The 19,181-nt window shown below is 42.2% G+C and overlaps 2 protein-coding genes across 3 annotated transcripts; both read left to right on the forward strand.

Annotated features, from left to right (window-relative positions):
* The first annotated feature begins 1,504 nt into the window (after positions 1–1,504).
* On the forward strand, positions 1,505–5,145 carry LOC100562584 (zinc finger protein OZF-like). Its single transcript, XM_016998162.2, has 2 exons — positions 1,505–1,741; positions 2,874–5,145. Exons 1-2 carry the CDS (start codon positions 1,564–1,566, stop codon positions 4,133–4,135), a joined length of 1,440 nt encoding a protein of 479 aa, XP_016853651.1. The 5' UTR covers positions 1,505–1,563; the 3' UTR covers positions 4,136–5,145.
* Positions 5,146–7,509: 2,364 nt separating this feature from the next.
* On the forward strand, positions 7,510–16,168 carry LOC103281288 (zinc finger protein with KRAB and SCAN domains 7). Of its 2 annotated transcripts, none has more exons than XM_062973012.1 (5): positions 7,510–7,608; positions 11,249–11,834; positions 12,070–12,152; positions 13,448–13,568; positions 14,450–16,168. In XM_062973012.1, exons 2-5 carry the CDS (start codon positions 11,303–11,305, stop codon positions 15,310–15,312), a joined length of 1,599 nt encoding a protein of 532 aa, XP_062829082.1. In that variant the 5' UTR covers positions 7,510–7,608; positions 11,249–11,302; the 3' UTR covers positions 15,313–16,168. The 2 variants fall into 2 exon arrangements, with proteins under 2 accessions (XP_062829082.1, XP_008120762.2); XM_008122555.2 differs by having other exon boundaries at positions 7,531–7,697.
* The last annotated feature ends 3,013 nt before the right edge of the window (positions 16,169–19,181 follow it).

The following is a 19,181-nucleotide window of genomic DNA, read 5'->3' on the forward strand; positions in this document are numbered from 1 at the left end:
ACTTTAAAAACCAAGTCAAGAGTGTGCCCAGCTACATGGGTGGGCCTAGATATCATTTGGGACAGCCCCATGGTTGAAATGGAGACCATGAAGTCCTGAGCTGCCCCAGATAGGGAGGATTCGGCATGGATGTTGAATTCCCCCTGCACTATGAGCCACTGGAATTCCAGTGACAGGCCAGAGACACCCCCCTCCCCCTGAGGTAGGGAGACTGTTGTGAAGCGAGGTGGGTGGTACACACGCAGAATCCTCACTCCGTCTTGGCTACCAACTTTCAGATAAACACACTCAAACTTAGGCAATTTTGGCACATGGCTCCTGATCCAGGAGATGGACTCATAATAGACCGCTGGATCATACTCAACTTGTTGTCCACAAAGACTCCAGGATCGTTTTCACATGGACTGTTGTCAAGCCACGCATCACCCATTCTGTATCTCTGCATTTCATTTTTTCTGCCTAAGTGGAGTATCTTACATTTGTCCTTGTTGAAATTCAATTTGTTTGTTTTGGCCCAGCTTCCTAATCTGTTAAAGTCATTTTGAATTCTAATCCTGGCCTCTGGGGTATTAGCTCTCCCTCCTAATTTGGGGTCATCTGCAAACTTGATCAGCATGCCCTCTAAGCCTTCATCCAAGTCATTAATAAAGATTTTGAACAAAACTGGGCCCAAGACCAAACCTTGTGGCACTCAACTGGTCACTTCTTTCCAGGATGAAATGGAGCATTGGTGAGAACCCTTTGGGTTTGATCACTTAACCATTTACAGATCCACCTCATAGTAGCATTGCCTAGCCCACATTTGACTAGTTTGCTTGCAAGAAGGTCATGGGGGACCTTGTTGAATGCCTTACTGAAATCAAGATATGCTACATCCACAGCATTCCCTGCATCTACCAAGCTTGTAACTCTATAAAAAAAAAAGATAAGATTAGTCTGGCATGACTTGTTTTTGAGAAATACATGTTGCCTTTTAGTAACCACAGCATTCCTTTCTAAGTGATTGCAGACTGTCTCCTTCATGATCTGCTCCAGAATCTTTCCTGGTATTGATGTCAGGCTGACTGGACAATAATTGTTTGGGTCCCCTTATGTCAGATAAAACATTGTCAGTTCTTAATTTTCTCTCTCCTCCCTTTCTTTGGTATTTCACAGTGGAGGAGCCAGGTATGCTGGGAAGCTCATCTCTTTGTGAAGTAGGAGAAATGGCCTCAATGGATCAGGTAAAAGATGGAAGTAGAAATGAATTGGAGATAATTCTGGAATTGTCCAGGGCCATGCCTTGTGGCTGGAAAGGTTCTTTAATTGGTTTGATTTTGGCTTCTGCCCAAGTTTCCTTTTAAGTGATCTCGGGATGCTGTTGTTCTCTAAGGCCTTCCTCTTCCACTAGGGCCCACACAGTGCTTTCCACTTGTTTCTTTTCCCCTATTGCAACTTTATCATTTTTCCCGGTTTAAATTTTTTGAAGCTCAATTGCTTTTTTAACTTCTTGATTTGTGAAAGTTTAACTAGAGCTGTTTTAATCTGTTGTAAACTGTCTTAATTCCCCATCTGGGGAACAATATGCCTCGCAGAGCAAAATGCATTACTGATCTGTGTGTCCTAATCTTCTTCTTTCAGGTGACTTTTAAGGATGTGTCTATACATTTCAGTGAGGAAGAGTGGGCCCTGCTCGATCTGGATCAACGGGCCCTGCACTGGGAAGTCATGAGAGAGAATTATGAGATGTTGGCCTCTTTCGGTAAGGATCCCTCTGCATCTTGGTGTGTAGAAATCCATTTTGGAAATGCCACCTGTTTCTGCAGTCCTGCTACATAGCTTATGATCATGATTCTTCATCCCAACATTTCTCCATTGTTCCAACTGAATTTATGTAATTATATTTTGAGTCCATTTAGCAACACGGTTTTTCTGTTGTTCTTCCTCCATGTCATATCATAACAATTTAGACATACCGGTATTTGAAATCAAATAATCATTCCCTGAATACAACTTAACTTCAAACTCTCGTTTAACTGCTACACACAGAGACCCCAGTTGAGGTGGAGAGGAATCAAGGAACGTGGAGTGTGTGCCCATAAAATTTGTAATGACACCAATTTGGAAGAGATAGCTAATATGCCAGAGGACAGGTTCAGGATCCAAAATTATCTTAATAGATTAGAAACGGGCAAAACAAAGTCAATAAATTTCAACAGGAAGAAAATCCCCCAAAACTATTTTTCAATTGGTGGATTATTTCACATTTCAAGGTCCCTGCACAAACAAATACAACAAATAAAATGCTTTCTTATTAAGAAATAATAAATAATAATAAATCTTTATTGTATCCCGCCACCATCTCCTCGAAGGGACTTGGAGCGGCTCACAGAAGCACTCCAAGTGCCGCATATAAACAACAATACATAAGCATAAACACAATGACATAAGTATAAAAACAACAACATACATAAAATTCTAGCAAATAAAGTTGTAAAAATTATAAAATTTCCTAAAATGCTGTAGAACCTGCGAATAAAGCTGGCTATCTGCAGTAACAATCAAAGTGTAAAGTGACATGAACAGTGCATCATAAATCAATCATCCGGAACAGATACTGTTTTGATATCTCAGTCTAGAACTCTTAAAATTAAAAAGCATGACTATTATACCAATAATGTTGGATCATAATCCTGTTGCTTGGATGTTGTTTAATAGAACAAGAACATTTAATTGAAAAATTACAGTTATTATTTCATGATAAAAAAGAGTGACAATGAAGAATTAAAGTGAAATTTTCATGGGACAATGAATAAGAGGATGGTCTGGGCTGCTAGCTAGCTGACTGATTTTATGCTTTTATTTTCTCATGTTTTCTTTCTTTTTTCTTCAAGGTGGTGCTGGAAAAGAGTGTGAAAATGGGAGAGCATTATGTAAAGTGTGGTTGAAAACAACAGAATATAAAGAGAGGGAAGAGGGAAACCTGGAAAGAGAAGATTATAGAAAGAATGAGGGTTCTGCCGAAAAAAGGGAAATCACAATCCAAGAAACAGTAGACAAAAGCAGGGCAACTGGGAAATGTCTTATTTCTGAGAGTAGCTTCTTGCATGAGAACTCATGCCTAAATGGTGATATCACTATCCGAATAGAGAAAGGACAATCTAAAAGCCAGCAAGTGGAAGAGAGATTTGGATCTAGTATATACCGTAAAAACTATGAAAAACCAAGAATTGTGGATAAACAATATAAATGCCTGGAGTGTGGGAAATGTTTCCATCATGAAGGAAGCCAAAAAAGACACCTAAAATGCCACTTGGGAGAAAATCCATATAAATGCCAGGAGTGTGGAAAAGGTTTTTGTGAAAAGAGAAGTCTTATTGTACATGAAATGAGTCACAGAGGAGAGAAACCTTATAAATGTCTGGAGTGTGGGAAGGGTTTCTGTTGGAAAAATGGCCTAAAGCTGCACCAAAACGCCCACAGAGAAAAGCCATATAATTGCCTGGAGTGTGGAAAATTTTTCTCTCAAAAAGAAGCCCTATACACACACCAAAACATACACACACGAGAGAAGCCACATAAATGCCTGGATTGTGGAAAAGAGTTCTTTCAGAAAGGGCACCTCAAAATCCACAAAAGAACCCACACAGGAGAGAAGCCATATAAATGCTTGGAGTGTGGAAAAGGTTTTTCTGATAAGAGAAATCTTATTGGACATGAAATGAATCACAGAGGGGAAAAACCCTATAAATGTCTGGAATGTGGGAGGGGTTTCTCTTGGAAAAATGGCCTACAGCTGCACCAAAACACCCACTTAGAAGAGAGGCCACATAAATGCCTGGAGTGTGGAAAATGTTTCTCTCAAGAAGAAGTCCTAAACACACACAAAAAAACCCACACAGGAGAGAAACCATATGAATGCCTGGAGTGTGGAAAATGTTTCTTTCAGAAAGGGCACCTCAACAGACACAAAAGAACCCACACAGGAGAGAAGCCATATCAATGCCTGGAGTGTGGAAAAGGGTTTTCTGATAAAAGAAATCTTATAGGACATGAAATGAACCACAGAGGAGAGAAACCCTACGAATGTCTGGAGTGCAGGAAGAGTTTCTGTTTAAAAAATACTCTAAAGCTGCACCAGAAAACCCACATGTGAGAGAAGCCATATAAATGCCTGGAGTATGGAAAAGGTTTCTTTCAGAAAGGAAACTCGGGAGATATTAAAGAACCCACACAGGAGAGAAGCTACATAAATGCCTGTAGTGTAGACAAGCTTTAGGGCATGTTTCTCTTGGAAACATGCCCTAAAGCTGCACCAAAACACCCACAGAAGAGAGAAGCCATATAAATGCCTGGAGTGTGGAAAAGGGTTTTCTGATAAAAGAAATCTTATAGGACATGAAATGAACCACAGAGGAGAGAAACCCTATAAATGCCTGGAGTGTGGGAAGAGTTACAACCATAAATCTGTTCTTACAGCTCATGAAAATAATCATAAAGGAGACCGTGGGAAGTTTTAGCTACAAATCAGACTGCAAAAATGTCCAGAATAGTCATAGAAAAGACAAAACTAAAGACATGTCTGGAGTGAGGGAAAAGGTTCATTGGTGAGCAAGTCTCAAGATCCACTAAAAAACCCACATGGAAAAGAAGTTTAAAAAGCCTGGTATCTGATAAAAGTTTGAACTGTAAATCAATCCTCAAAGATTACCAGAGTATTCATACAAAGACTTTAAAAATGCTTAGAGGGAAGGGAAGAGTTGCATCCTCAATTTGGAATTCAAAACTCCCCAGGAGAGAAAATATACGCACACCAAGAGTGTAGGAAGAGTTCGATCCTCAGTAGCCACCAGAATACTCACAATTAAGAAAACACACATGGACAGAAAACTGCTCTAGCCTTTATATTGATTCCCTCTAGTCTAGACTGCTGGTTGATTCAAGTCATCTTGGACCTTTTCTTGGCACACTTCAATAGAGACTAGCGGTTCAGCCCAGTACTGGCCTTGTGGCACAGTTGCTGTTTCACCTGTTGATAAGATGTGGTATCCACACTGGTTTCCTCCTCTTTGCCTATTTTGTGCTTGTTTTAGAAAGTTCACTGAAATATGCTCCATTTCTTCTATTCTTTTGTGAATGCTCAGAGAGAAATAAAAGCATCTTATGGCCTGGCGGTGTAATGGTTTGAGCCTTGTACTGTTCCTCTGTAAGACAAAGCTTGCAGCCCGACTTGGCCTTGGAAACCCACTGGTGTGACTGGAGCAAGTGACATTCTCTCAGCCTCAGAGAACGGCAAAGTGAAGTCCCCCAGGACCCAAGTACTAACCTGGGCCAACCCTGTTTAGCTTCCAAAATCAGACAAAATCCGGTGCGTTTGGCATATTGTCATATCTCTATCTATTCCTTGATGTCTTCGTCAGCATTTAGTGTTGATGTATAGGCACTTATGATGGCTGGTTGCTGGTTTTTGGCAAGGTTAATTTGGGGAGTTGAGAGTCATTAGTTAATGCCAATGGGTGCTTTGGATAGGTGCTTCACCAGGTATTTCTGATAGCAAAGCCAACTCAGTGTATTCTTCATCCTTCTTCAGGCAGCCCCTTCCAGAAAATGTGTCCTTATTTTTTTTCCCCTTCAGCTGTTGCTCTCCTGCTCTCCTGAAGTGCTATGTTGATCTTTAAGTGTCCCAGCTCCTGTGCTCGGGACATTCTGTCTGTGCTGTCCTTGCCTGGTATCGACGTGAGGCTGACCGGACGGTAATTGTTTGGGTCTTCCTTTTTTCCCTTCTTGGAGATTTTTTTTTTCCGTGTCAGGAGCAACTTGAGTCGCTTCTGGAGTGAGAGAATTGGCCGTCTGCAAGGACGTTGCCCAGGGGACGCCCGGATGTTTTTGATGTTTTTACCATCCTTGTGGGAGGCTTCTCTCATGTCCCCCGCATGGAGCTGGAGCTGATAGAGGGAGCTCATAAAAATGTGTCCTTATTTTTTTCCCCTTCAGCTGTTGCTCTCCTGCTCTCCTGAAGTGCTATGTTGATCTTTAAGTGTCCCAGCTCCTGTGCTCGGGACATTCTGTCTGTGCTGTCCTTGCCTGGTATCGACGTGAGGCTGACCGGACGGTAATTGTTTGGGTCTTCCTTTTCTCCCTTCTTGGAGATTTTTTTTTTTCCGTGTCAGGAGCAACTTGAGTCGCTTCTGGAGTGAGAGAATTGGCCGTCTGCAAGGACGTTGCCCAGGGGACGCCCGGATGTTTTTGATGTTTTTACCATCCTTGTGGGAGGCTTCTCTCATGTCCCCCGCATGGAGCTGGAGCTGATAGAGGGAGCTCATAAAAATGTGTCCTTATTTTTTTCCCCTTCAGCTGTTGCTCTCCTGCTCTCCTGAAGTGCTATGTTGATCTTTAAGTGTCCCAGCTCCTGTGCTCGGGACATTCTGTCTGTGCTGTCCTTGCCTGGTATCGACGTGAGGCTGACCGGACGGTAATTGTTTGGGTCTTCCTTTTTTCCCTTCTTGAAGATTTTTTTTTTCCGTGTCAGGAGCAACTTGAGTCGCTTCTGGAGTGAGAGAATTGGCGGTCTGCAAGGATGTTGCCCAGGGGACGCCCGGATGTTTTTGATTTTTTACCATCCTTGTGGGAGGCTTCTCTCATGTCCCCTGCATGGAGCTGGAGCTGATAGAGGGAGCTCATAAAAATGTGTCCTTATTTTTTTCCCCTTCAGCTGTTGCTCTCCTGCTCTCCTGAAGTGCTATGTTGATCTTTAAGTGTCCCAGCTCCTGTGCTCGGGACATTCTGTCTGTGTTGTCCTTGCCTGGTATCGATGTGAGGCTGACCCGACGGTAATTGTTTGGGTCTTCCTTTTTTCCCTTCTTGGAGATTTTTTTTTTCCGTGTCAGGAGCAACTTGAGTCGCTTCTGGAGTGAGAGAATTGGCCGTCTGCAAGGACGTTGCCCAGGGGACACCCGGATGTTTTTGATGTTTTTACCATCCTTGTGGGAGGCTTCTCTCATGTCCCCGCATGGAGCTGGAGCTGATAGAGGGAGCTCAACCGCACTCTCCCTAGGTGGGATTCGAACCTGGCAGCTTTCAGGTCAGCAACCCAACCTTCAAGTCACTTAGCCCACTACGTCATCTGGGGGCTCCTTTCTTGAAGATAGGCACCACATTCGCCCTCTACCAATCTGCTGGGACTTCTCTCCTTCAGGTTCTTCAGAGGTGGCTCTGCAGTTCTGCACAATGGCCTCCCTCCTGCCCACCTTCAGCCCAGGCCTGGCACTGCTAGGCCTCTCAACCAGGCGGGGCCTGGAGGGAGGCCTCATGGAGAGGGAGACACCGGCCGGTTCCTTGGTTCGCCAGTTTCAATTCATGAGGCAAAAACGTTTTTTCAAAACCTGAAGCATTTCGAGGGTCAAGTTTGAACCCACAAGGCCCTCCCCTCACGCGCTCTGGCTACCATCAGGATTCAGGGCCCAAAGCGGGCAAGCGAGGTCTCCTCAGAAAGCAAGAGGGGGCGTGGCTTGGGGAAGAGAAGGGGGCGTGGCTTGGGGAAGAGGCCCCGCCCCCAGCAACGGTCGCAAGGTTAGGAAGCAACGGCTGCTCGGTCTCCTTCCTTCCGGCTCTTCCCTCTCAAGCCGCGCGGTGAGGCCTCTCTTCCGCTTCTGTGGGATTTGGGAGGGAGGAGACCCTCTGTGGAAGGCCCAGCCTGGCCGGGAAGGAGGGCTCGACAGGTATCCCCTCCCCTCCCTCCCTCCCTCCCCTTTGAGCCTGGCCAGAAGGGCTTGTCAGTCTCCAATGGGGAAGGAAAACATGGGACATAATATTTATTATTTATTATGTATTTAAAGCATTTATATTCCGCCCTTCTCACTTCGAAGGGGACTCAGAGCGGAGCACAACATATATAGAGCAAGCATTCCATAAAATACAATAGAGTCTCACTTATCCAACATTCTGGATTATCCAACGCAGTCTGCCTTTTAGTAGTCAATGTTTTCGTAGTCAATGTTTTCAATACATTGTGATGTTTTGGTACTAAATTCATAAATACAGTAATTACAGTAGAGTCTCACTTATCCAACATTGGCTTATCCAATGTTCTGGATTATCCAACGCAGTCTGCCTTTTAGCAGTCAATGTTTTCATAGTCAATGTTTTCAATACATTGTGATGTTTTGGTACTAAATTCATAAATACAGTAGAGTCTCACTTATCCAAGCTAAACGGGCCGGCAGAAGCTTGGATAAGCAAATATCTTGGATAATAAGGAGGGATTAAGGAAAAGCCTATTAAACATTAAATTAGGTTATGATTTTACAAATTAAGCACCAAAACATCATGTTATACAACACATTTGACAGAAAAAGTAGTTCAATACGCAGTAATGTTATGTAGTAATTACTGTATTTACGAATTTAGCACCAAAATATCAAGATACATTGGAAACACTGACTACAAAAATGGCTTGGATTATCCAGAGGCTTGGATAAACGAGGCTTGGATAAGTGAGACTCTACTGTACAGTAATTACAGTAGAGTCTCACTTATCCAACATTCACTTATCCAACGTTCTGGATTATCCAACGTAGCCTGCCTCCCGCCCAGATCCACCGCTGTTTCTCCAAGCAGCAAGGACTGAACTTTTTACGCATTTAATTCCGACAGTGTTGTTACTGTAAGTTCATTTTATGCAATTCTATCTTTATTTGTAGTCAGTTTGTTAGTAGCCACTGTTTTTGTAGTCAGTGTTTTCAATACACTGCGATGTTTTGGTGCTAAATTTGTAAATACAATAATGACTACATAATGTTTATTTATTTATTTACAGTATTTATATACCGCCTTTCTCACCCGAAGGGGACTCAGGGCGGATCACATTACACATATAAGGCAAACATTCAATGCCTTAACATAGAACAAAGACAGGGACAAATGCGGGCTCCGAGCTGGCCTCAAACTCATGACCTCTTGGTCAGAGTGATTTGTTGCAGCTGGCTGCAGCTGGCTGCTCAACAGCCTACACCACAGCCCGGGCCCAATGTTACCATGTTTGGACCTGCTTTTTCTGTCAATTTGTTGTAAAACATGATGTTTTGGTGCTTAATTTGTAAAATCATAATATAATTTGACGTTGAATTGGCTTTTCCTTAATCCCTCATTATTATCCAAGATATTCGTGTATCCAACATTCTGCCGGCTGGCCCGTTTATGTTGGATAAGTGAGACTCTACTGTAATCATAAATATACACAAACATTAAAAACATTACAAAATTAAAACATTAAACATTAAAATCAGTTATTTCTACTTTAAAATCAGTTGTTTAAACCAACTCTGGACACCATGCTGGTTCTGGTCAGCAGAGTAGGTTTCCTATTATTGCCTCATTGCCCTGCCCCAAAGGCTTGGTCCCACAGCCAGGTCTTTACAATCTTTCTGAAGGACAGGAGGGAGGGGGCTGATCTAATCTCGCCAGGGAGGTTATTCTATAGCTGAGGGGTCACCACCGAGAAGGCCCTGTCTCTCGTCCCCGCCAATCACGCTTGTGACGATGATGGGACCAAGAGCAGGGCCTCCCCGGAAGATCTTAATCTCCATGGTGGTTCATGGAGGGAGATGCGTTCGGACAGGTAAACTGGGCCAGGGCCATTTAGGGCGTTATAGTCGGGGACTAGACCAGTAGTTCTGTTGGCCCCAATTTAGGAGGCAACCCCTGGCAGTGAGACCAGGGAGAAGCCTGTTGGCAGAAACTCAGGCAAGTGAGCCTGAGCTGCCCATTTTGAGCTAGTCCCTGCTTTGGCGAGCATACAGATCAGGTCCAATTGAAATTAACCAGCAAGCAAGAAGAGAAGGTGGTTTTCAGCCAAGGAAGATTTTATTATCTGCAGATACCAGTAAGATGCTAGCTAGTGGTTCATTCACAAAGTAGATGACATACAGAATACAGTTTCATAGCCCATTTTATACGCAAACGGGCATAGGCTGCAGCCAAGCCTCTAATTCTGACCAATCACGGCCGGCATGGCTGTTTACAATGGGTGATTTGTGTGGCGACAGGTGAAGTTCCTCTTTATTGACAGGAAAAACAATAAAATGATTGAGGGCATCTCTGGCCCAACCAAGGAAGGTTATTGTTCTCTGAGATGAACATGACATGACCCATTAAGAGGGCTGGTCTGGCGATTCCAGACCACAGAGAAACAAAACACATATTAATACAATCACGCAAAAATGAGAGAGGATGGGTTTTGGCTGTAGAAATGCTGATTCCTTCCGACATGAGTGGTCCCAGGTGTCACAGGTGTGGGTGATGAATTGCTCTCAGCAGCTGAGCTGCTGAACTTGCTAACTGAAAGGTTAGCGGTTCGAATCCGAGGAGCGGAGTGAGCTCCTGCTATTAGCCCCATCTTCTGCCAGCCTAGCAATTTGAAAACATGAAAATATGAGTAGATAATAGGTACCGCTTCTGCGGGAAGGTAACGGCACTCCATGCAGTCATGCTAGTCGCATGACCTAGGAAGTGTCTACGGACAACGCCGCATCATCGGCTTAGAAATTGAGATGAGCACCAACCCCCAGAGTCGGATACAACTGGACTTAATGTTATAGGGAAAACCTTTACCCCTTATGTAGACAGAAAGAAAAGGGGGAAAGGAGCCCAGTGCTATTGGAACGCATCAGAGGAAAGAGGGGATATAGGCAGAACACATGAATATATTTTCAATGCCCTAAATCCCTGCCCACTTCCACTACTTTGGGTCCCAAGTCCACCCCAGCATTGCACAAATGAGACTTCCTTGATTCTTCTTTTACACAAATGCTATCTAACAAGGATCTCAAACCTCTGCTGAGAATGAATTATGTGATACTTTAATGCAAGTTTATATATCTGTCACTCAATATGTGTGTGTGGGGAGGTCGTATGGAAAAAAAATAACCTTTTTCTACATCTCAAGGCAAGTGCAGAATAAGAAGAGAAGGTGAGCAGAAGGCACCCGTTGAGCCTCCTTGTAGAAGAAAAGGAAGGGTAATAAAATAAGGCACAGGGAAGGTAAAAGCAATAATAATAATAATAATAAGGCACAGGGAAGGGAAAAGCAAAGTGACTGAATTCCCACAGTAGTGGTCCATTGCATTTCCTCTTAAGCCTTCTAGGCTGTGCCTTCCCAGTGGGAAAAACATACAGAAGCCACCCACAATTGGGTTGTAAACACACTTTTTCTCTTTAGGCTATTGCTAATTTACAGGTATTGTTACTTCACATGGACTTCATCTCTCCACAGTATTGTGTAGCCTTTGCTTCTTGACATAAAAAGGGAAGAGGTTCTTCAACCAAGATGGAAGCTGTTTTGGAGCCCAGAGTGAAGATGGAGGAGCCAAGTCCACCCAGCTCTGAAGGAGGAAGAAAGCCCAATGAAACGCGGGACAAGAGAAGGGTTGGAGTCTGGGAGAGAACAGGGCAGAATGCAGACCTTCAGTGCCAGCGCTTCCGGCGCTTCTGTTTCCAGGAGGCCTTGGGGCCCCGAGAGGTCTGCAGCCGCCTCCACTCTCTCTGCCGCCTGTGGCTGAAGCCAGAGCGACACTCCAAGGCGGAGATGCTGGACCTGGTGCTCCTGGAGCAGTTCCTGACCGTCCTTCCTGTGGAGATGGAGCGCTGGGTGAGAGAATGTGGGGCAGAGACCAGTTCCCAGGCCGTGGCTTTGGCTGAAGGATTCCTCCTGAGTCGGGCACAAGAGGAGAAGGCGCTGCAGGAAGAGCGGCAGGAGAGAGAGGTCCTTCAGGCCCAGGAGGCCCCATTGGAGACCAGCCAGAGGTTCCCTTCCGGGTGGATCAAGCTGGCGGAGGAGGTCACAAGAGCTGCTCCACCAGGTGAGAGGTCTCTTGCTTGGCCCTCACTCTCAAAGTTCCTCCAGATATATGGTCTTTGGTTATATCCACAGTAATCCTTGTCTTCAATAACTGGATTATTAGGACGATTCTAAAAAGAGTCACTAGATAACCTAGATATTATATGAAACTGGCTGCATTGAATGGATGCTTATGCCAGGTAAAACATTATCAGTTCTTAATTTTCTCTTTCCTTCCTTTCTTTGGTATTTCACAGAGGAAGAGCCAAAGATGCTGGGAAGCCATAATAGCTCATCTCTTTATGAGGCAGGAGAAATGGCCTCAATGGAACAGGATCAGGTAAAAGGATGGAAGTAGAAATGAATGGGAAATAATTCTGGAATTGCCCAGGGCCACATCACATGCCAGGAAAGGTTTTTTCATTTGTTTGTTTCCTGCTTCTGCCAAAGTTTCCTTTTAAGGGATCTCAGGATGCTGTTCGCTAAGGCCTTCCTCTTCCACTAGATCCACACAGTGCTTTCCACTTTAGACTGAATCTCCTGTTCAACCCTTCATTCGATCAACCTAGCTGTATGTTAAGGAAAAACATATTGAAATTTTAGAATGTATTTTTAATTACAAAAATTATATAAAGGCACTGAAAGGGTTAAAAATTGTCAGTGACTCAGCTACACCAGTAGGTTGTTATAAGCAGGTGTGCCTGTAAAGTTGTAGCCTTTGAGCTGGTGGAGAGAGAAAGGAATGAAGGAATGAGTTATTGTGTTCGGTGTAGCCTTGGATTGAGTAAGCGAAGATAAGGCATTGGATTTATTTATTTATTTATTTATTTATTTATTTATTTACAGCATTTATGTTCCGCCCTTCTCACCCCGAAGGGGACTCAGGGTGGATCACATTACACATATAGGCAAACATTCAATGCCTTTTAACATAGAACAAAGACAAGACAAACATGGCTCCGAGCGGGCCTCGAACTCATGACCTCCTGGTCAGAGTGATTCATTGCAGTGATTTATTGCAGCTGCTCTCCAACCTGCGCCACAGCCCGAGCCTATGTAATGAATTTTCTTTGTGTTGGAAGAAACCATATTTTTTAAATACTTCAAGAGTGTTATTTTTGTAACAAGAAAAAGCCTCCAGAGGAAGTGAAAGACAAATTAACCTGGTCTGTGTGTTTTTGTTCATTTGGTCTTTTTCTGTTCACTCCTGGGTCACTTTGCTGATGTTTAAACTGTACTACAATTTCTTTACAAGGTGGGTCTTTTGTTGATAAGTTCACTTGTTCAACAAAAACCACAAGGGAGGTGACTTCTCGGTGCATGTTCTCAGGACCCAGAACTCCCTTCCGAAAGAGAGGAGACTGATGTGCGTCCATCCACCTGCCTCTCGGGTTTCTTTCTCTGAATAGAAGAAGTGTTTTCTGTTCCAACAGGCCTTGGAGAACATATGGTTTGGTTGGAACAGAACTCATAGGACACATAGGATCGTGTTTCTTTTTTGTGGATGTTTAACTAGATTTTGTGAAGGTTTAACTAGAGCTGCTTTAATCTGCTGTAAACTGTCTTAATTGGGGGAAAATGCTTTGTGGTTCAAGAAACATTACTGATCTGTGTGTCCTAACCCTCCTCTTTCAGGTGACTTTTGAGGATGTGTCTGTACATTTCAGAGAGGAAGAGTGGGTCCTGCTAGACCCAGATCAACAGGCCCTGCACTGGGAGGTCATGGGAGAGAATCATAAGACGTTGGCCTCCTTAGGTAAGGATCCCTCTGCATCTTGGTCCATAGAAATAAGTTTTGGAAGTGCCACCTGTTTCTGCAATCAAGCTGCATAGCTTAGGATCATGATTTTTCATCCAAACATTTTTCCATTGTTCCAGATGAATTTGTGTAACTATATTTTGAGCCCATTTGGCCATACAGTCTTTCTCTTGTTCTTCCTCCATGTCATATCATAGCAACAATTTAGACATTTTTGAAATCAAATAACCATTCCCTGAATACAACTGAACTTCCAACTCTGATTTAACTGCTACAAGTCCACACAGAGACTCCAGTTGAGGTGGATTGGAATCGAGGAGTGTGGAGTGTGTGCACATCAAATCTGCAAAAACACCCATTTGGAAGAGATAGCTAATATCCTAGAGGAAAGGTTCAGGATCTAAATGATCTTAATACACTAGAAACTGGTGCAAAACAAATTAAATTTCAACAGGGAGAAAATCCCAAAATCTATTCTTTAAATTAATGGATTATATCACATTTCAATGAACCTGCACATACAAATAGAACAACTAAAATGTTTTCTGATTAAGAAAACATAAGTCATTCATCCAGAACTGATATGTTTTTGATAACTCAACCTATAATTCTTAAAATAAAAAGCACGACCATTTTACCTAGAATAATGTTGGATCATAATCCTGTTACTTTGGTGTTGTTTAATAGGACAAGAACATTTCGTTGGAAAATGAAAGTTATTATTTCATGATAAAAATCTTTGACATTGAAGAATCAATGTGAAATTTTCAAGAGAGTATGAACAGGAGGAGGTAGATTTCAATGATTTGGGCTGCTAGCTAGTTGACTATTTTTCTGCTCCTGTTTTTTCATGCCTTCTTAATGTTTTTTTCTTCAAGGTGGTGCTGAAAAAAATAATGAAAATGGGAGAGCGTCATGTAAAGTGTGGTTGAAAACAAAAGGTTACAAAGAGGGGGAAGAGGGAAACCTGGAAAGGGAAAGAGAAGATTATAGAAGGAAGGAGTGTTCTGCCGAGACGAGGAAAATCACAATCCAAGAAATAGTAGATGAAAGCAGGGAGATCAGGAACTGTCTGGTCTTTGAGAGCAGCTTCTTGCATGAGGAATCATGCCAGAATGGTGATATCAACATCCAAATAGAGAAAGGACAACCTGAATGCCATCAACTGGAAGAGAGCTTTGGATCTAGTATAAACCTTACAAACTATGAAAAACCACAAATTGTGGATAAGCCATATAAATGCTTGAAGTGTGGAAAATGTTTCCATCATAGAGAAAGCCTAAGAAAACACCAAAAAACCCACTTGGGAGAGAAGCCATATAAATGCCTGGAGTGTGGAAAAAGTTACTTTTGGAATGGACACCTTAAAAGACATGAAAGAACCCACACACAGGAGAAGCTATATAAATGCCTGGAGTGTGGAGAAGGTTTCTCTCGGAAGGAAAACCTCAACAAACACAAAGAAACCCACGTGCAAGAGAAGCCATATAAATGCCTGGAGTGTGGAAAAAGTTTCTTTCGGAACGGATACCTCAAAAGACATGAAAGAACCCACACACAAGAGAAGCTATATAAATGCCTGGAGTGTGGAGAAGGTTTTTCTGATAAGAGAAGTCTAATTGGACATGAAATGAATCACAGAGGAGAAAACCCATATCAATGCCTGGAGTGTGGGAAGAGTTATAACCGTAAATCCGCTCTTACCACTCACCAGAAGAGTCATACACACAGCAACTCATAGCAACTCAGTGATTCCGGCCATGAAAGCCTTCGACAACACTAGTTTGGGAAGAGTTTTAGAATAGAAGAGTTTTAGTTAAAAAAAAACCTTGGAATAGGCATATAGAAGAGAAATCAAAGACATGTCTGGGCTGAGGTAAGAGCTTCCACTGGAGAGCCCACTAAAGTCTCAAGGCCCACTAAAAAGAAGTCAAAAAGCTTGGAATTTGATAAGAGTTTGCACTGTAAACTCTTTGAATTTGAATTTAATGATTATTGGAATGGTCATACAAAGAGAAATCCTACACATTCCTGCATTTTGGAAAGGGTTGAGTTCAACAGCAAGCTTTCACGATGTAGTAAAAAATCCACACAGGATAGAAGCCATGGAAATGCCTGGGGTGTGGTAAGGTCTACACAGAAGAAAAATCCCCTTGAGCATGAAACGACTCCCAGAGGAGAGAAACCTCTAAATGCTCAGAGGGTGGGAAGAGTTGTGTCCTCAAATCAGGTCTCAAAACTCTCCAGGAGAGAAAGCATACACATGCCAAGAGGATGGGAAGAGTTCAGTCCTCACATAATGTAGGAAACACATGTGGACAGAAAACTGCCCTAGGCTTCCCTCTTGTCTAGACTGACAGTTGATTCAAGTCATCTTGGACCTTTTCTTGGCACACTTTAAGGGAGAACTTGGCACATTCAGCCCAGTATTTGTGGCCCTGTCGCTGCTTTACCAGTTGATAGGATGTGGTTTCCACACTGGTTTTCTTTTTTTTCAGCTCTTTTGTGCTTGTTTTAGAAAGTTCACTGACAATTGTTCTGTTTCTTGTATTCTTTTGCAAATGTCCAGAGAGAAATAAAAGCATCCCATGGCCTCATGGTGTAATGTTTTGAGCCTTGTACTTTCCCTCTGCAAGACAAAGCTTGCAGCCCGACTTGGCTTTGGAAACCCACTGGTGTGTCTGGAGCAAGTGACATTCTCTCAGCCTCAAAGAAAGGCAAAAGGGAAGTCCCTCGGGACCCAAATACTAACCCGGGCTGACCCTGTTTAGCTTCCAGAATCAGAATATGCCTTTGGCATATTGTCTTACACACACACACAAACATATATATAGAAACAGGTACTACTTACTTGTCTTTCACTCCACCAGTTACCCATCCCTTGGCAAGGTGTTTTGGCTAGGGAAATTCCCAAAATAACAAAGTATTTAAAAATCCAATACGGGATACTTAACAGAGCATTTGCAGCAAGCAGCAGGCAAAGATATTTATTTATTTATTTATTTATTTATTTATTTATTTACAGTATTTGTATTCCAGGGCGGATCACAATGCACATTTACATGGCAAACATTCAATGCCATTAGACATATGACATAGACACAGAGGCAATTAAAATTTTTCCAGCTTCGTGAGGGCATGCTCGATTCCGGCCACAGGGGGAGCTGCCGCTTCATCGTCCACTTGTGACACCGGGTCCTTGATGGAGTACTTCCTTATTTCTTTCTGCACACTGCTGGAAGTTTTTATGGTGTCATAAATTCGTTAAATTGGCCTCCCCGCATAAAGCGGTATCTGAATTTTCTACATGACAGATTTATTTATTTATTTATTTGCCCCATTTATACCCCGCCTTTCTCACCCGAAAGGGGACTCAAGGCAACTTACACATGGCACAATTCGATGCCCCAAAACACATATAAAATCAAAGCTTAGAATATTAAATATTTAAAAAATTAGACATAAAAATTTAAACATTACAACAGTTAAAAATCACGTGAACCAAAAAACCATGGTCTAAAGCCATTCCAAGGTCATTATACATTTTAGACATTCATTCTTGCACTGCACAGTTATCCAAAAGCTTGATCCCAGAGCCAGGTCTTCACTTACATCGCTGGGAAGGGAGTTCCACAGCCGAGGGGCCACCACTGAGAAGGCCCTGTCTCTCGTCCCCGCCAGCCGTGCCTGTGAAGCAGGCAGGACCGAGAGCAGGGCCTCCCCAGATGGTCTTAATCTACGAGGTGGTTCATAAGGGGGGATATGTTCTGACGGGTAAGCTGGGCCAGAACCGTTTAGGGCTTTGTTTTTTTGTTTGGTTTTTTTTGGATTTTTTTTTTAATTTTCTTTTTGATACATCATAACAATTAACAATTAACTATTTTTGCCATACATAACTTATTTCAGTATACATTGTTCCAAAGGTAACTATTTCTTAAATGACATTTTAAACAGTTCTTAGAAATGTATCACCCTCCACCCCCACCCTCCCCCCATACCCCCCACCCCCCTGGAACAGCCCTTCAAAATTGTCAATACATCAGTTTAATCGTGTGGAACGCCTGGTTCAAGGTGCGGTATCTTTCGTCTCCGTCTATTTTATCGATTAGAACAGTCCATTTCCTTAACCAGTCTTGATCTTTTAGGCTATTTGTATATATTTTTTTCTTTTGAATGATGAAATCATTAATTATATATTCTGATATATAAGCCCACCAGGTTTCTACATCCCATTTTGTATCATCCCTCCATCCTCGGGTTATCGTGGCTTGTATTGCGGCTGTCATATATTTTAGAATCTCTGTCCAATTATTGTTATCTTCCCTTACCTTTACTGTGAGAGACATGTATCTAGCTTTGTCCCATATTAATTCTTTCCCTATTATTTCTTCCATTATTTTTCTTATTTTTCTATAGAAGTTCTGAATTTTTCTACAGTCCCACCACATGTGGGAAAATGTACCTATTTCCCCACAGTTATGCCAACACTTATTTGAAGTATTTCCCGTTATATGTGCTACTTGGAGTGGGGTTCTATACCATTTTGATATTATTTTCCTTTGTGTTTCTTTAATCCTTATATGCTTAATTTTATGAATATTGTCAATCCAAGTCCCAATTAATTTCTCAGTGAAGTTTTTTTCCTGTTTCCAATTATCTATAATGGTTATTTTTGTATTGTAAGTTAATGTGATTAGTACATCATACAATAGCCCAGTTATTCCTTTATCTATTTCTATTTTCCTTTTAATTATTCTATCCAGTGGGGTTTCAACTACTTCTCTTCTTTTCATGGCCTGGGCTTTACTGGACAGACCTAACCATGCTATCCAGTTCCCTTGACCACATTTATCTTTTATTTTATCCCACTTTAGTATTTCTCCTTTGGGATTCATGATGTCCCCAATCCTTTTGAAACCGTTTTCCTTCAGTGCCCTAATTAGATTTGTGAATGTCTTGTCCTTATTATCCAATGTTTCTAGTGGGAAAGGGTCAATTTTATTTATTTGTAATTTATTTTGCCATTTTTTCCAGATTAACAACATTGAAAAACAAGGGCCCTGTCATGCCACGAGCAGGCAAAACATTACCTGCTGCCCTGTCTCTTTAAGATTCTAAAGGGGCGGAACTTAGCCTTGGCTCCTGCCAGCCTGAAATGGCAGTTATTTTTTGTCAGTTAGAATTTGTCAGTTGGTCAGGCACTGGAAGAAAGTGTAGGAAGCAAAAGGGATCACAGAAATTCACGTCACGTTGGAACTGTATTCAAATTAGATTAAAAAGCCACAAATTACAGCAATAGAGAAAGCCATGTCAACAACACTGCATTGAAGTCATCTCAAAGATACAAAGAATCCAGTCATAACAAGACTTTATACTTTGTGGCAATATCTATCCAGAACTGCATAGACTCAAAGATTTCTTTCCTCACAAGAGACTTCATAGTGGCAACAAGAGGAAAAGAGATCAATTTTGTCTATTAATAAAATATTTTGTTTCACAACTACAGTCTCCAATCTGTCCTTCGTGCTATGAGTCCTTCCAGTTCATTTAAGTTAAGCATGGAGGCAGAACAGTGAATTTCTTAAAGTGAATTTCTGTGGAGAAGTGAAT

This window comes from Anolis carolinensis, chromosome 2, assembly GCF_035594765.1.
Source record: "Anolis carolinensis isolate JA03-04 chromosome 2, rAnoCar3.1.pri, whole genome shotgun sequence".
Classification (NCBI taxonomy): Eukaryota; Metazoa; Chordata; class Lepidosauria; order Squamata; family Dactyloidae; genus Anolis; species Anolis carolinensis.

Excerpts from the sequence above, each read along its gene's own strand:
- LOC100562584 (XM_016998162.2), top strand. The coding sequence starts at position 1,564 with ATGCCTCGCAGAGCAAAATGCATTACTGATCTGTGTGTCCTAATCTTC. Across the intron at positions 1,742-2,873 it reads TGAGATGTTGGCCTCTTTCG|GTGGTGCTGGAAAAGAGTGT; the intron begins GTAAGGATCCCT and ends TTTTTCTTCAAG.
- LOC103281288 (XM_062973012.1), top strand. The coding sequence starts at position 11,303 with ATGGAAGCTGTTTTGGAGCCCAGAGTGAAGATGGAGGAGCCAAGTCCA. Across the intron at positions 11,835-12,069 it reads CACAAGAGCTGCTCCACCAG|AGGAAGAGCCAAAGATGCTG; the intron begins GTGAGAGGTCTC and ends GGTATTTCACAG. Across the intron at positions 13,569-14,449 it reads TAAGACGTTGGCCTCCTTAG|GTGGTGCTGAAAAAAATAAT; the intron begins GTAAGGATCCCT and ends TTTTTCTTCAAG.